This window comes from Brachyistius frenatus, unplaced genomic scaffold, assembly GCF_029030835.1.
Source record: "Brachyistius frenatus isolate BFR_SWC_R1_liver_20210118 unplaced genomic scaffold, ASM2903083v1 Contig_71, whole genome shotgun sequence".
Lineage (NCBI taxonomy): Eukaryota > Metazoa > Chordata > Actinopteri > Embiotocidae > Brachyistius > Brachyistius frenatus.
The window spans coordinates 37,493-55,259 of record NW_027210670.1 but is presented as its reverse complement, the minus strand read 5'-3'; the positions used below and the strand labels follow the sequence as shown (position 1 = coordinate 55,259).

Sequence of the window (17,767 nt, the reverse complement as noted above, 5' to 3'; positions counted from 1 at the left end):
TCTCTGTGCTTTCTTTCAGCACAGCAGCACCGACAGCAGACGACTGCAGCCAGCTCAACCGGCCTCTGACAGTGAACGAGCTCGACCAGGTACAGATAACTTCTCCTCCACACTCTGCTGTCCGTCTCCATCACATTGCTTTAAAACAACGCATAACTTCAATCTCACTTATTTTCCTGCGAACAGATCTTGGGCAGGTGGATCTTTGTCGAGGGTTTGGCCAATGATGCATTTTTTTTATTCTGTCTTGGGGAATATGGAAAACATGTGGATGGTGCTGAGTAAAACAGGAGACAACCAGACCCTGCTGTTAGCAGGTTGATATTTAAGCAGCGTCTCACAAACTATTACATGGTTATGAAATCCATTTTGAGCTCTCTACAGGTTGTTGGACTTGGGCTCCTGCTAAAGTAACCAAAATGTGTCAGCCCCCAGTCCTGCGTGTTCTTTAATGAGGCAATAGGAGAATATGTCAGGCTCCAAGATATTTATTTAACAGCAGCAGAATAACCATTTTACAGAGCTCTGGGTCCAGACTATGTTTCCCTGACCGCAACAGAGTATGTGTCAGTTCACGAAGTCTGAGCTCCTGACTATCCCTGACCCAGTCTTCTTATAGTACTGAAAACAAAAAGTCATGTGTATTGATGGATCCTTTGTTGGTTGGAGGAGGTGGTGGTTGTCTTCCACCAAAAAGTCATGTGTATTGATGTATCCTTTGTTGGTTGGAGGAGGTGGTGGTTGTCTTCCTTCTCATCCTGGAGTCCTCCAGACAGCGGTCTGTTCCTGTTTATGCCTCAAAGAACAACAGTATGTGATCCCACAGGTTGCAGACCCCCTCCTGTGACCTTTTGGTTTGGCACAGTACTCTTACTCTCATTTACAAACACAGCCTTTTGTCTACACCTTCATTCACAACCACACCCTGTTGTCTACACCTTCATTCACAAACACAGCCTTTCGTCTACCCCTTAGGATTAATAGTTAATAACACGACCTATATATAATTAATATGATATGGCATATATATATGTTGTATTATTGTAAACATAACCTAACACAGAATCACACAAGGTACAACTGTACACAATCGGTCATCCACTGATATTCCAGCTATAGAGCCATCATCAGGTATGATTGCTGCTGCATGGCAGCAGACTAGTTTTGTTTGATTTGTTGCTGCTGAGACCAAGTTTTCACACCAGACTCATTCAAGTTTCATCTCATTTCGTCTTGTTTCAGGGTAGGTCTGCTGCAACATCAGACATGTGCAGAATATGACCATCGTTGATGGCAAAGACTTACAGATCAAACGAAAGTTGTTTTCACTGAACACTTAGTGGCACGTGTACACCGGTAATCACATCAGTTACACTTTAAACCAAGAATGATGGACATGATCCATTTGAGAAGGCAGGTGAAGAAAACACATGTTGTGGGTAAATATGCGTACCTCTTATACTTGTTTATGAACTTAACAGTGTTTTTCACAGTGCTAACATGTTTTAATCTCTACATACTCGGTGTGTCAAAAATATTGTTCTCACCATGAATCTTTGTGTTGTTTTGTGAAGTGCCAGTTGTACCTTCCTACCACAGGTTCCTGCAGACCTGCCCCGACTGTCTGATCATGCACATCTACAATACAGTCAACACTTACCAAATGTTCTACTTATTTGGTAAGTATGGGCAATGGTGGAGCAACTATTTAGATCCTTTACTAAACCAACTACTAATAATTACAAGTGAGTTCTGCATTAAAAATGTCCCTTACTTGAATATACTGTTATACTGTATATAATATAATTATTTCTACTGCAATAATATGTGAAACACTATTTTTTTCTTGTAGCCAGTTGATGTACATTTCTTATTGGGCCACAAATGATGTTTAGTTTTAGTTTTCTTATAGATTAATTGGCAAATTATTTTTTGATGATTTCATGTTTGTAAAAAAAGTGTAAAATTGAAGAAAGAATCACAGTTATCAGGAGTACAAAGGGACGATTCATGTTGAGTATTTTTTGCTTGAATCAATTGTCAGAATAATTGCCAATAATTGTTCAACAAACTAAATTATTAAATGACTGCAGTTATTGTTTAAGTATGAAAACAAAATACTTAATATACAAATCCCCCAAAACCATACTTATGTATTTGTGACACAGTGACATTTTCATTTCTCATAGAAAAGCACCAGTGTTAAATATTAGAAACGTTTAAGCGTCCAGTAGGTTGTGACAATGTGAGCAAGACCCTGAAACTGAAGCAGCCACCATTCTTTGTGTTATTTACTCCAACACTCGCAAAACATCTTCGATTCACCCAAACAGAATGAGCCCCAGTAAATAGTTTTGCCATTCTTCTTCTGTTGTTACGTCTGCAGGGAGGAATGATACCATTGCGCCCTCGGATTTGGAGACCTTCAAGAAACAAGGTGAATGCCTCCAGTTTCCTCTGCCGGCAAAGTTTCACTACGACACCAGCAAAGGTGAGAATCACAAGTTCACAACGTTGACCTGTGATATGAAACGGTAGTGCCACAAGGCATGAATGCAGCACATGCAGCCAGTCAGCAGTTTGCAAAGGATTGAATGAGGCGCCTCGACACAGCTGGTTGTTGTCACATTTCTGTGTCTGTGCAAATTGAAGCTTAAAACCTGCTGGACAGTCACTTAGATTGTCAAAAAAAAAGTAATTAAACTGGGGGAAAAGTACGTGATTGTCATTTTTAGACTTTGAGGCTTTTTTACATAAACTCTACAGTGGTCATCATCTCAGCATGTGATGTAATCTGTCTTCTGTGGCTCTTGGGGAGCGCTGTAATGTCTGAGAAAGTAACATAGAGCATCATCAGGTGATGCAGTGGCTTGCAGACATCAGGGTTGTTTTTTTTTAACAGGAGGAAGACATTTTAGAGGAGGGAGAAAGAATGCAGCAAAGGTCTAATGAAATGTGTTGGGTTGCATGATGGGTAGGATCCAGGAATTTTGGAGCTTTACCCATTTTACAAGTTCATTGACTTTGTGAAAATAATCATTGGATACCCCAATTAGATAATGTTTTGTTTCATAAATTTTGATGCACAGTATCAGTCAACAGTTCTGACTCACCAACTCACTCAGTGTTTTCTTGAAGGTAGGTGTGTGATGCAGATTGCACTTATTTACTGCTGGCTGTTCAGCAAATTGCCTCTTTGGGATAATAAAAGATTACCTTGAACCTGTTTGTGAATCTCCATCTTGGATAATTATACTGTTTTCTCTTTACAGAGTTTTGTCCTGTGTAGAGAAGTCCAGACGACAACAGAACACCCACCAACAAAGCTCCTGATAAGGCTGTGACAAACTACTAGTGTCAACCTTAATCTGTTACTTAGTTTGTATTTACCACTTAAATTGTAAGAAAAATAAAGACAAATGTGCTCAAAGTGATGTCGTCAAGTTATTTATTGTGTCTGCCTCTGCAGCAGGGAAATGATCAGGGGTACAAGCATGCTGGCCCAGAGGACGAAACGACCACAGGACCAGGACCTGCTGCTCATGCTGCTTGCTGTCTGATCCACCTGAACCACTGGTCATTGACACAGGCTTGTTTGATTTATCACTCACAAGTTAAACAAGCCAATTGAACCTACAGTTTAGTAGTTGGTGTCAACGTGCCCCTGAGTATTCAAATAGTTTTATGAAAATAGAATTAGGTTTTAATGTTATGTTTTAAAAGTAAAGTGTACACAAAAAACATAAAACATGAATTGCAAGGAAGAGCAGAATTCATTCATTGTTGCTGCCAACTACCTCCACTGTTAATGTATGACCAAGCAGATTTGTTCACCAAGGCTCAAGAAGCAGAGTAATAACAAATGACAGTCAATATAATGCACATAAATATGTAAATGTGATACACACAACTAGTCGAATAGCGTGTATGCATGCAGAAATATGTAAATACATATAATATTGCAATATTAGTAACTGAGAAGTAGACACATTAAACAGGCCTATTCTGGCATCTAAAACAACTGCAATGGATGATTCACCAAAAAAGTGCGTACGTATTCACGAGTAGCCTATTTATGAGTATTTATTCGTTATTTTATAAATGTCAGAGTATTTTAATGATACTCAAAAAGCTTTTGCACAATAAATTCAAACTCAAATATTAATTATATAGCTCTTGAGCTAATTCTATATATCTATCTTTATTTTAATATATCTATTTTTTTTCTAAAATAATTTTTTTTTATCCATATTATTTCCTATATCGCATACATATTTGTAATTTTGTTCACATTGTGTGCACCTTTTTGTCTTTTCTATGCTGCTGTGACGATTAAATTTCCCCACTGTGGGATTAATCAAATGAAATCAAATCTACCTACCTACCTACCTACCTAGTGTAGTACTTTCTAGCATCATCTGAATTCTAATGTGCAGACTGGCCTGTGAAATAAATAACCAGCATGGAAGCGGAGACCAAACGTTATTTTAATGGTACTCAACATACGCCAACTGATATCAATACCATTGAGCACTATTTGCCTCCTGAAAGTTGGAGCGAACATAGAGGTCGAGTTTACATCGTTTCGCACGGGACTTTGAACGTTGCATAAAATGGTATCTCGCGAGAAGAGACTTGCTTTGGACAACATTTACGTGGCTTCACAGCTGAGCCGCGGATTGGGAGTGTTTACAGGGATGCAGTTGTTCAGAGTTACAGATACTGTGTGTTTATTGACAATACTTGAACGTCGATTAAATATAAAGCATTTTTCGCGTATCTTATGTGTTTTAAATGTTAACTAAGGGCGGAAACTGTACTCGGAAGGGCTTTAATTGACGCCTCCTCGTGCCCAGCTCCAGCACCATTAAAACCTAAGAAGTGCTCGTGCAGGAGCCGCTGCTGAAAACGCCTCATCCAGCCTGACGCGTTGACATGGCGGAGAGCGGGTCGGCGGTTGAATTCTCCGGGTCCCTGACGAGCTCGACTCTTCCGCCGCCGAGGACCCGCATCTTCAAAATCATCGTGATCGGGGACTCGGGTGTCGGGAAGACCTGCCTTACTTACCGCTTTTGTGCCGGCAAGTTTCCCGAGAAGACCGAGGCCACGATCGGGGTGGACTTCAGGGAGAGGCTGGTCGAGATTGACGGCGAGAAAATCAAGGTGTGAATGAACGCTGCAGACGGTTGGAAAACAATACAGATGGACACAGGCCAGATGCAGATGTTGAGCCTCTGGATGTCTTGACTGTCTTGAGAACATAGTACTGCATGACTCCATATGAATGCAGAATGAAGGGTAGAAGCTCATACAAACAAAAACAACTTAAATACTGTCCATCAATAGTCTTCTCTGCATCAGCAGCTGAGGGTGAAATGCCTTGCTCAAGGGCATGCTAGTGGTACTTCCTTCTGATCCAAAGTCAGACAATGATGCGCTATTCAAGGTGCAATATGTAATAAATAAGCCACTTCTAATACATCTTTGTATGTTCAGTGGTGATAGTTGTCCGGCAGCCATAAGGAGAGCTAGTTAAATGATCTAAATGCTAAGGAAAGGTGTGTCAATGCCCCCTTTCATTTTCCCCTTTAGCCTAGCACACCATCCTTTATGAAAGGAAAGGAGATGCCATCCCATAATTCCTCCTGGCAGCAACATTGAAAGCTGCCCTTCAGGCTTTGATGATGTTACAGGAGTAGTAGATTTGTAGGTTTAACATGTTACGCCAATCTTGCATGAATTTAACAGTTATCTTCATGCAATCATACCAGTTGGTGTCACCGCCCATCTGAGCGCTCGGCCACTGCTTTTCTTCCTGTTAAAAGAGAGTTTGAACTCCAATTGTTACTCTTGTGGGAATCGTTGAATAATTGGGTCGAGCTCTTTTCATGTAAAGTTCCGTTTTAAGGACCTGAACGTTAAATGCCCTCGGACATATATTGTGATTTGGCTTTATATTAAAAAAAATAGATTTGGATTGAATAGAGTCTCGATAAATATGAGTGAACACAATGGTGAGTGTGAGCAACCATTCTCAATGTGACAACAATTTCCTTCTACTTTAGTGACTGGTAGGCCGCACAAACTGCAATTTGTGAGCGTTGACACGCACACACACACACACACACACACACACACACACACACACACACACACACACACACACACACACACACACACACACACACACACACACACACACACACAGACAGACCTTTCCAAAACTTCTTCCATGTATAAAGAGTTTTGCCTCATTTATCTACAATTCCACATCTATTACAAAGTGATATGTCTGTAAAAACAGAACTTTGTTGTGGTGAAGACAGAGTCTGTAACAGGTTCGGTTAATGAGACGGAGGAAACTTTAACAGGAGCTGAAGTTGTATTTGTTGGAGTCTTTTTCTGTGTTTATTAAATACTTACAGCATTAAACTGCAGCATCTCCAAACCAGAGAGTGGTGTGCATTTAGACGGTTGGAACAACAGCGGTAGCTAAAATAATGAGCCTACTTATACTAAATAATGTCTTTAATATTTATAAATGTTATATCATTATAACATTTAAAGAGGTTATTACCGTAACAATACAACAATACAACAATTTGTATTGTTGCCTCAATTTGTGACACACTTTCAGATAATCTGGATGACATCAAGGTTCTTCCCTCAAACTTCATGAAACTCTGTCTCATCTCCCGAGTTTCATCAAGTTTGAGGGAAGAAATTTGACTTTGAGTTGAAACAAACCTGCCGAATTCATTCGTTAAAAAAGAAAAAGACAATATCTGATGTGGTCGACCTGAAAAGTCCCTAACCGAGCAAGAACACAAACACCGGCAGCAGTATGATGGGTTGTCAATTAATTTGATAAATTAACAAGCTGCTGCAGCAATAATAATGATAATAATGCTCTCGGAAATAATTAGTTTATATACCTCAAAGACTAATTGTGTCCTGTTTTCCACCTCCTGCACCAACAACACAGTGATTAGAAATGAGAGGACACGATGCAGCAAACACTCGGGTCCATGTGGATCCACTCGGTTGTTGGATACTGACACACGGACCCGAGACCTGCGGCAGTAAAACAAAACCTCGTTTGAGCAGAGTTTTGGACCCGGTGAGTGAAGTTAGTTTTGCTTTGCTTCGGCTGGCTGCAGATGAATCCTGAAACCTGGAAACCAAATTCAGTGAAGATGTTGTGAAAAACCTCTTTAAGGAGTCGGCTCTATGTTTGACAGGGCAACTAACTTTTAGTTAAATCTCAGGAATTCACGACAGATCACAGGTTCATCATCAATTCTGGAGAAATTTCCACATTTTTGAATAGACTTTGGTGCGAAGTCATTCTACATTTATGTCCACCAGGTTTGATACACACTCTGTACCTGTTAGTACAACTGTTTGTCGGTTTTGGCCGCTGATCCATTCCCACGTTGTCCTCTACAGATCCAGCTGTGGGACACTGCCGGCCAAGAGCGCTTCAGGAAGTCCATGGTGCAGCACTACTACCGCAATGTGCACGCTGTCGTCTTCGTCTACGACGTCACCAACGCCGCCAGCTTCCGCAGCCTCCCCGCCTGGATCGAGGAGTGCAAGCAGCACGCTCTGGGCTCGGAGGTCCCCCGGATCCTCGTCGGAAACAAGTGTGACCTCCAAGACTCGGTCCAAGTGGGCACGGACGTGGCTCAGCAGTTCGCAGACACCCACTCCATGCCGCTGTTCGAGACGTCGGCAAAGAATCCAAACAGCCAGGGAGACGGGAACTACCGAAACAGTGACCACGTCGAGGCTATTTTCATGACGGTGGCCCACAAGCTGAAGTCTCAGAAACCCCTGGTGCTCAGCCAGCCGCCCGGAGGAGCAGGGGGCACCGTCAACCTGAGCAGGGGGAGGGATGACAGGGGAGACGGGGCCCGGAGCTGGAGCTGCAGCAGCTGCTGAGGGAGGAAAAAAACGGGAGAAGGAGAGAGACGACTTCAGCTGGAGGCCGAGCACGACCGATGGGATTAAAGGCGGAGCAGAGGGGAAAAGAAAAGAAAAGAAAGAATGAAGGCATCGAGCAAAACGGCTTCACAATCAGAAAAACACACAGATGAATATCTCCAGCAGAAGAGGATCCATTTTTTTCAATGCTTGTGCTTCACTTTATAAATGAAGAAAACGATGTTGGGTAGTATTTACCGTGTGAGTTTTGATTGGTTCATGGAAATAATCCTGAAAAAATGTCAAAAAATCGGATCCTGAATCAGTTCTTCTCCTTCAAGCCGAGCAGCAGTGCAGCTGGGGGCAGAAAAAATAACAAAGCACTGGATAATGTTAACTTTTACGTGGATTCATTGTGACTCTCTGCAGGCGGTTGGAGTTGATTTTGGTGTTAATTCAGCAGACTCATTAAAAGGCGACCTGTGAAGTTTATCTGTAAACAAACAGTTATATTTACACTAAAACGTATGGCGTCTTTTTGAACATGTTGAATGCTTCTTCAAAATACATCTCAAAAGTCCGTTCCATCGATTTTAAAAGCTGAATTGAGACATAAAAACATCGGACGTCTCTATTGGTTGAAGAACTCCACAGGGTGCCTTGAAATGTGTTTTCTTTAAATCCAGTGATTGAAAATACTGCTTGTTTACACTTGGGAAATTATTAGATGTTCATGTTTTGTTTGTAACAAATTCATATCAAGTTCATCTTGAATGTTATGGCAACAATGGTAAAACATGTTTTTAACATTTTAATGAAACAATGGGGAAGATGATCAGGGGAACATTCTTCGCAGCTATTTATTTAAAAGGGAATAAACTGGGCTTTGGATTTAGTCTGGCCTGTGGTGTTAAAAGAGACTGCATGTCAGTGGATATTATTCTCCAGTGCTTTTTATTTCCAATCAATTTACACTAAAACAGCTTGTCGGAGTCAACATTCGAGGACCTCGGGGCAGTTCTCTGTCTGATTTACTTTTTCCATTCAGGTTGGATCCATGACGTGTATTTATAATTTTGAGAGGTGGTTGGAGCATAAAGCGGCTGCAGATAACAGCTCCCCAGAAGTACAAGCCCAAATCAGTCCACCCAGGAGTTTGTGGAGTTTTTTTTCGTGATTGTTGGAATCAAAAATGTTTGGATTTTGCCAAAGTATTTCTGAAATGGTGGCTCATGTTGCCCCGGTGACCTCGATATCGTGTCTTCACGCCCACTCATTGCAGCTCAGACTGGTCACTGATGATGCCACCTGCTACAAAGTGGCGACGCCCATTTAAGGGATATGTTGTCAACACTTGTTTTGACAGTGGGAGAATTTGCTGCAAGCTTTATATGCTTTGTTTACCAGTTATTCATCAGTTATTGCAGCTTTAACTGAAAACAGCTACTCTTGAATGGCACAACTGTTGTTTTTAGCTCCGTTTTGTTTTTTTAATATGCAGGATACTACAATAGCAGCCTTTTGCTGATTCAGCAATGGGAGCGAATGTACCAGGAATCTGCTGCAGGATTCAAAGGAAACCTGTAAGAAAAGGAAATAGAAAAGATCTTTGGCTGTTCCTTTTTCTGCATAGGAAAGGCTGCCAATCTAAATTGCAGCACTGTGTAGGTTAGCTAGTCAAACAGGGATCACACACCTGTCATAGGGAGTAATGCTTTGTATTGTGCACCTCAGGCATCTCAACATGTACATGGATGCCCATAGCGACCACTTCCCCTGAATGTAAGCTTGTGGTACAGTATTCAGCATGTCTGGCACTGTTGTACAGCAACAGCTGCCTTTTTTTTTTAGTTCTCCATAAGCCAATCACAACCTCTCGGCTGGTGCCAGTATCACGTCAGCTCTGGGCTCTGGGCTCTTTCAGCAGATGTTTATCGTGACCACAGCTGGTCTTGTGGCTCCTCTGCTGAACTCCCCCGGACGATGCCTACGGACTATCAAACCCAACCCAGCTATGCACACGGACGGGAACGGCAAGAAAACAGCAGGAGCATCTCTGTGGCCCGTCAGAGACGTGACTACAGAGGAAGACAGGCGTCGTGTAGGTGTTTTATTCTTCTAAATGCGGTTGCTGCTTCCTTTTGTTCTTGAAGTGTCCTTTGTTCTTTGTGTGGTTTTTTTTTTAATAAATCCGCCTTCCAGCTGGATCCTGAAGTAATTTCCTTTTGCCTTACTTTTGTTCACTGAAGCCACAATCAACAAACAGTGCTGCTGTACAGCACATCCAACTATTCATTCACAAAGGGACGAATCAATCACACTACTGGGGAGGAGTGGAAAAAAAAGGGCCACGCTTTCAATGGTTTCTTCATGTGTAACCGTGCAATAAACTACCTGGAACATTTCAAATATGGGGAGTCGTCTTTTGAGAAAACATTCTCATTCAGTCTCATTTTATTTATTAAATACAGATAAAAGATCTTTGGATTTATGAAGTCAAAACAAAAAACATTCACACAGCAAACAGATTTAGGCATTTCAGTCTTGGAAGTTTTGCATAAACAAGTACAGTGAACCCTCGCTATAACGCGGTTCACCTTTCACGGTCTCGCTGCTTCACGGATTTGCATCGTGCATTGAAATCACATTACGACTATATGTAACGTAGATATATTTAATGTCCAGTTCTATCTATTTCAATTGTAAAATAAAGGTTACTACTTCACGGATTTGGCCTATCACGGTTTCTATTTGGAACGTAACCCCCGCGAAAAACGAGGGTTCACTGTATTCAAATTTGGCGAAGTTGAAGTGAAGAAATGTTGAGCGCCACAGTCCTCAGTGTCACAGTCTGATTACATGCACACATGATTCAAATCTCTGGAATACATCTACAAAGGGTCCCATTTTTGAAGACTTGACTGCTTTAGTTTCACTGGAGTCTTGAGATGCTTTGAAATGTAAAGACAGAATTTTAAGGAAATGATATTCCATAATCACATCTGTGCTCTGTGCAAATAAGGAACCAAACAGGACGGTTAAGGACCGGCCTCTGTGATATGAAGGCGCGTCAGGTAAGTCTGCTGTAGGGAGGCAGTTTGGAGACACCGTTCTCTTCCTCGGTGGTGCTTCTGTCTGTGGACTGAACTGGAGAGTTGAAGAGCCTGTCATCACCTCCTGCTGGAGACAGAGGGGAGCTACATCACCACCAAACAGTAACATAAGGGAACATAAGTTAATGTCCACCCTGAAGTCGAAACCCCGACTGATTTATCTGACGTCACAGCTGTAGTGTTTCACTGTTTGAGTTCATGAGGGTTGAAATTGTACAAAAAGGCATACTGAGACATTCCATCGTGACATCACAAACAAAAAAAAAAAAAAAAAGCCATGTTCTGTGACTTCCAGATGACCCCATACATGCTTGGTTTGGTTACATTTTGTGGGCGGAAAGACAATCACGTTTAATATGTCGCCAGTTTTGCTACGAACTGTGGGGTCAGAAATGCAGACTTAGGGCTCAAAATGTCCACCAGAGAGGCCTCACAGATTGGAAGATTTGACAGTAGGACAGCCCTAAACCCTGACAGACTAACTGGGAATGCACCTCAACGTCTGTGAGTCGGTGTGGGTGGACACTGGGACTGGGCCCAGGTCCCTAATACCCACACTCACAGTGTAAGCCAGGGAAGTGCTTATATATTGTGCGATTTATACGATCATTGAAATGGTTTCTGGCAGGTTTTTAAAAAGTGCTTAAGTATAGAAGGTGTTTTCAGAGTCTTTGATAAAAGACTAATTATTAATATGAATTCATAAATATGTTGACAGTAATATTAATCAGTCTCATTTAAGAGGACAGATTGATCAGAGCTCTACAGTGCAAGTGTGTAATTCACATTTGCTTGTGAACACCTTCAGTTTTTTGTTTTTTTCCTCAAAATTTGGCACAAAGGAGGAGGAACTGATTAAAATCTGGTGGTCAAAAGTAATTGTGACCTCACACAACATATTTGAGGCCATACCATAATAATTGTGACAACATTTCACACAAATATCTAAGAGGATAGGGTTAGGAACAGAAGGAGGTCGAGGTTTTTACAGAACATGTGCTGCTCAAGGAAAATGTACAAAAGATTACAATCACTTGTCATCTTTCCTCACATACTGGGCTTCTACATTATTTCTCCAGTTTGCATATGTGTGCAGTTTGAGGTACAAATGTGAGTTAGATATTCACACGGTGGAGCTCTGAACTTCATACCTCTCATTCTCAGCAGCTGTCACTCATAATGGCATATGACAGTGGCAATCAAAAGGTTCAAAGACGGCTGCAGTTGTGTGTGCACGGAGCGCGGCACGGTGATGTGCACGGAGCCGGGGAAACTATTGGCGTGTTCCAGATGTCGTACTTGTGCACTAAAATTCACTATCTTAAGTGCTGAAGTACGTTCACACTGTCAGTACAGAAACATGCAGTGAACTACGAGTACCAGGATGATTCACTCAAAACAGTTCAAAAAGAAGTGTGAAACTCTGGACACTTTCCAGCCTAAACGGTGGCCATCTTGGCTCTGTAGAGGAAGGGGGCGGAGCCACCGACATGAAGAATTTTCAAAATAAAGCATCTGAGGAAGCTGCAGCTGTTCCTGAACACAAATGTGTTTCTTTTTCACTTCTGCTGCTGGAGAGAAGAATCAGTGTGTTTATCGAGTGTTAAACAGAGGACACGGAAACACGTTCATTTCTGGGTAAAATAATTAATACTGTAGATATTTTGGCGGGTGATGCATTCACATGCTGAAGTTCTTTCCGGTCAGTGTGCGATTTGAAAAAACGCTAATCTGTCAAAATTCCTGCACTACGTTCACAATTTTTTTTGTGTACTTATGGAAGAAGGTCATTGGGAACTCAGCACATAACCTTTGTGTAAGTACTCCAAGTTACATCTCTTGATCTCTCCACCAACATAGAGGGGGCGGGGTTTATGAACTACACTGCAACCAGTCACCGGGGGCAATCAAGATATTTTGACTTCACTTCTTGAGAGCTGTTCAAGTCTCCAGCGGCGGTACAGAGCTGGGCGGCGGATTGGGTGTCGCAGGCTGCAGTCTCAGTCCTGGATGCTCGACACGAAGTCTGACAGAAGGACAAGCGCAGAATATGTGGGTGGAAAACCGTCACTGAGCTGCTCTCACTTGAATAACTGCGACGCCATCTTGTAATCTGAATCCATCCATGGAGCTGTCGTGTTTACATACAGTCTACGGTTCTGATCGATCCAACATGACACTTCAAGTGCAGGTTAAGTGAACTGTATGTTGGTATTTTACCAACATGGGAGACTCTCGTCTTCTACCTGGCGGTGTATGTGGGCACCCGAACAGATCGGTGTTTTTACAGTACAACATTCAACATTAGGTCCTACCTCGCCAGGTGCACACCATCTCAGAGTCCCCGGGATCGCACTGAGGAACCAGCGTCTCCTGCAGCACACATCACAAACGGGACAGAAAGGTGAATTAGATTAAAGACACAGTTATGTGAAGAGAAGCTGCAGAAGCGTCATAGCGACGAAGCATTTATAGATGCAGTGAAAAGTAGAAAAAAAGAAATAGAAATATAAAAACAAAAAGACAGGAAATGTAACTTCACTTGTTATTGGGAGATTTCTGTAAAACGGTCAAGTTAAAGGGCGTAAAGAAGAGCACTTGCTCATTAATGCCCAACAAGTACTCGCACTTCTTTTCACGTGTGATCAATTTTGAGGGAAGACCATCTCAAAGGTGAAGTGCTTGTCTCGAGTGTTGCTATCAATTCTGAACTGTGGTGATTCCCCCCTTCAGTCAAATAATGCTGCTTTCAGGGGAGGTCAGAAAATAGTTCAATAATATTCATGCATTAATTGCTGGTATTTGTAGCAATGTTAGAAACTAAAAATCTCTCAACAGTATATCCAGCACTCACTTTGTATGTTTGGCCAAATATGGCAGTTTTGTTATTTAATGATTTAATATTGTTATTTATTCAATAATTATCTTTTTTTTTAGCAGTCTATACTGGATTTCCAGATTTAATGTCACATCTTGGTGACTATTGAACTACGAAACGTCTGTATATAACAGCGGGACTGATGTAAATTTGTTAAAAACTTCTTTTTTTTTCCCCACACAAACATGAAAAAGGCTGAATGAGAAGTTGCATTGAGTTACTGAAGCGGAACAGAGGCAAGCCTGGATGTGACCTCAGGACTCCAGTTCTCGATTGGATGCCGTCGGGAGTTTAGGCTAATGGTAGCTGCTCTTGATTGGATTTGGAGAAGTTTACGCGTTAACCAAACCTACCCGAGATATTTATTATCATTAAATATTTATGTGCCAAACACTCCTAATCCTGACCTCCGAAGCTCTTTCTCTTGTAGAGGCGACACGTGCAGTTTACAAAAATACAAACAAGCAAAGCATGGTTTGTTAAAGTATGTTTTTAACATAAAAAAAAAAAAAAGTATCCATACCAGTCCAGTTCTGGTATCATAGCAGGCACAGCACGGGACACTGCGGCAGCCCACGTAGGCAATGAGAGAGGAGAGAGCCAGGCTGACGGTGCAGGTCAGCAGGACGGTGGCGTTGGCCCCCTTCACCATCCGATGGAGGACGTACGTCTGTGCGGAGAGACGAGTGTTACTGCAGCACACCCTGTGAGCATCATGTGGAACAAACACAACTCTTACACATAAAAACATGTGATGAGTAGGCAAAAATGGGACGCACTGCAGTGCAGATCCTTTTATCCGAGGGGACTAAATACGGGTAAAGATGATTCCATGGAGAGGATTCCTGTCAACGGTTTTTTCTGATCAGTTCTGATGATATTTGTAGCTACACAGACTAACTTGTTGGTTGCCTGATTATATTAACCGAATACAAGCCTATCACGGATGTATCCGTAGCAACATACAGTACATGTTGCATGATATGTGCCGTCAGGAAACATTTACAGAACATTACGCGGAAAATGATGCGAGGGTTAGTTTAGAAATCGTGTCGCCACGGTTTGTCCAGCAGAGCGCCCTCCAGCTCTCGTTACAATATTCTCAGCATGGTCCGAGTATCACAGCTGGGAAGGACAGCTAAGCACCAGCTGACTGTGGTGTGGGATCAAGACGTGACAACACATTTCAATAAACACTCATCCGTTTATTTTCCCTCTGAAATATAACTCTAACAAAGGGCTCTCCGACCTTTTCCCCCCTCCGAGACCTACTTTGATTAAATGAAACACATGTCGCTCCTGGACACTGTAACATTTATTCACATAGCTGAGCTCCACCAAACCAGCTGAATAAGCTGCTTTTTATGTGAAAAATAACAAACTGATACTCGACACACCTAATCACCTAAGTAGTGAAATGAAATGCTTGAAGGTAAATAAACAACATCCCCATCTTTTTACTCTCCTGTAATAACCATCATGTTACTCATAGCTTGTGCTCATTTGCTACAGTAGGTGTCTGGCTAAACACAAAGCTACTTTCACAGCTTGTCAGTTGAGTCAAAGCTAATATGCGAGTGCTATAAAATATTAGGTTATAGGTCCCAATATAATCCGGGCCTTTCTGTGCGGAGTTTGCATGTTCTCCGTGTGCCTGCGTGGGTTCTCTCAGTACTCCGGCTTCCTCCCATCGTCCAAACACATGCGTCTCAGGTTCAATGGTGGTTCTACAAACCACCATTAGGTGTGAATGAGAGTGTGAATGGTCTTTATTTCCGTCTGTCTTTACGTGGACCTGTGATGGACTGGTGATCTGTCCAGGGTGTACCCTGCCTCCCCGTGACCCTGTTCAGGATAAAGCGGGTATAGATAATGGATGGATGGATGGATGGAGGTCCCAATATTTGTGTCCATAAGTTGTAGAATTAAAACTAAGTGCTGACTAATATGAAAAACAGGTCTGCACTGTATATCTGTACATATTGTAATATATACTATCAATTAAAGCAAGTAAGCAGGCTGACATTGCATTTCTCCATCATTGGAACACTTGAAAAACAAATGGGACATTAATGTGAAATGAACTACAATAAATTTCACAAAACTTCCCAATAACTGCATTAACCATCAGCTCAATATTGATCCCATGCATTTCCTGGATATATTGTCCATTCTGTCATTCATCTTTTACATTCACACACTAGAATGACATGTAATCCGGACATTTTATATCACACTAAAAGTCTAACTAATGGTAAAGATACACATACTAACACCAAGTTGTTTTCTTCAGTTCTGTATGCCCTTTTGGGTGAATATAAATGATGTGCTGGTGCTTCCGAATCACAAAGTCACACACACCTGTGTAACCAATGTAAAAGGTTTGTGTGGAGCTCTGGAGTGCAGCTGGTGTTACACTTGGGTTTCATAAGAAATGATTAACGGATGAAAACATTGAGCACAACGAGTATGTTTGTCGGTTACCACTTCAGGGTTGTGGTGGTGGTGGAAGACCTCTTCGTTCTCCTCCCCGTAGGTGAGCGTCAGACAGGAGTATCCTGATATGACCACTGCCGTCACACAGGAAAGCCCTGCAGCCGCCACCATCACACTCACCTGAGGGTGGACACAGTCAGCCAAGGAAACAAATATGTGGGTGGGTGTCAGTAAAGGTGTTTAATGTATGCTTTAAGTACATAGACCCAAAAAAAACAAGCAACAGCAACAAAAAAATAAAGAAACCAAATGTTGAGCATCACACACACACACACACACACACACACACACACACACACACACACACACACACACACACACACACACACACACACACAAACACAATCAAGAAACCATCAAACTTACCAGTACTGGGTTCTTCCTCTGGGAGGCAAAACACGCCAAAACACCTGGAGAGGACATGATCTAAAAGAAAGTGAAAACAGTCTGAATGACATGACAGAAGAGCAGCAGGATGGAAACACTGCGGTCAAATATCTACTGTATATCCTTGTAATGAAGTTCACACCAGATTTTTACTTCATATTCTTGGAAATTTAGCCTTATTAACAAACGTTTTGATCCTGACTTACTCCCCACTGATGTACTAGTGAAGGTGTCTGTGAGTCTCACCAGTCCTCCCCACACGGGCGCCCTGGTGGTGCTCAGCGGGGTGTCCTTGCGGAAAACAGCGTCTATGAATCCACAGATCACACAAAGAGCCGCGCAGGCGATCTGGAGGACACCGAGGACGACCACGCTCTTCTGGTTCAAAATAAAGTACCTGTGTCGGTCCATGTCCAGGTGTTGAGCCGCCGGAAAGACCCCTACAACCCGTCGTGTCGCTCTACAGGGCGAAGCTTTAACTTTGCTTAGTTTTCGGCCCTGTTTCTTTGGATTTCTGTGTCAGAAACATGAGTCCGGTGGCGACAGTTATCTCTGAAAACAAAAAAAGGAGTCTTTTTTTAATTGCAGACGGTCACAGTCACAGTATTCTACCCAGTGGGGTGGATCTTCCGGGCGGCAGGTCGGTTCCTGTGTTGACTCAGCAGGTAGCAAGTTTATCTATTAAACTGGCTGACCAGCAGCAGGTGGAGAACCGCGTGGTAAAATGCCCCGAGTTTGGACTCTCAGGCTGTCAAACCCCGCCCCCTTATCATGTCAGCGTTCAAACTGATTCAAACCAAATGTACGAATACTTTATCCTATAGCCTAGCTCTAAATTAGTTTTTATATTTTCACAAAATATTTTTAGCACAGTAGGTTACCAGAGGAACACACAGCTACTCATTTAAAGCTTTCTACACTGAAGAACAAAACGGAAAATATCAAAACAAGATCCTTAATTAGCTGA

The 17,767-nt window shown here is 42.1% G+C and overlaps 2 protein-coding genes across 3 annotated transcripts; one reads left to right on the top strand and one right to left on the bottom strand.

Moving 5' to 3' along the window:
• The first annotated feature begins 4,662 nt into the window (after window positions 1–4,662).
• Window positions 4,663–10,144, top strand: rab33ba (RAB33B, member RAS oncogene family a). The gene is made up of 2 exons (XM_069707695.1): window positions 4,663–5,163; window positions 7,450–10,144. Exons 1-2 carry the CDS (start codon window positions 4,936–4,938, stop codon window positions 7,942–7,944), a joined length of 723 nt encoding a protein of 240 aa, XP_069563796.1. The 5' UTR covers window positions 4,663–4,935; the 3' UTR covers window positions 7,945–10,144.
• Window positions 10,145–10,719: 575 nt separating this feature from the next.
• Window positions 10,720–17,425, bottom strand: LOC138626203 (uncharacterized). Of its 2 annotated transcripts, none has more exons than XM_069707697.1 (6): window positions 17,047–17,425; window positions 16,780–16,839; window positions 16,402–16,533; window positions 14,441–14,587; window positions 13,355–13,412; window positions 10,720–11,106 (listed from the first exon to the last, which is right to left on the bottom strand). In XM_069707697.1, exons 1-6 carry the CDS (start codon window positions 17,209–17,211, stop codon window positions 10,997–10,999), a joined length of 672 nt encoding a protein of 223 aa, XP_069563798.1. In that variant the 5' UTR covers window positions 17,212–17,425; the 3' UTR covers window positions 10,720–10,996. The 2 variants fall into 2 exon arrangements, with proteins under 2 accessions (XP_069563798.1, XP_069563799.1); XM_069707698.1 differs by having other exon boundaries at window positions 10,720–11,103.
• Window positions 17,426–17,767: the final 342 nt, after the last annotated feature.

What these genes read in the sequence shown, in the direction of transcription:
- LOC138626203 (XM_069707697.1), bottom strand. Translation starts at nt 17,211, where the DNA reads ATGGACCGACACAGGTACTTTATTTTGAACCAGAAGAGCGTGGTCGTC. An exon ending in AGAGGAAGAACCCAGTACTG is followed by an intron (nt 16,534 to 16,779) that starts GTAAGTTTGATG and finishes GTCCACCCTCAG; the next exon opens with GTGAGTGTGATGGTGGCGGC. An exon ending in ACCACCACAACCCTGAAGTG is followed by an intron (nt 14,588 to 16,401) that starts GTAACCGACAAA and finishes CTCTCCGCACAG; the next exon opens with ACGTACGTCCTCCATCGGAT.
- rab33ba (XM_069707695.1), top strand. Translation starts at nt 4,936, where the DNA reads ATGGCGGAGAGCGGGTCGGCGGTTGAATTCTCCGGGTCCCTGACGAGC. An exon ending in TTGACGGCGAGAAAATCAAG is followed by an intron (nt 5,164 to 7,449) that starts GTGTGAATGAAC and finishes TGTCCTCTACAG; the next exon opens with ATCCAGCTGTGGGACACTGC.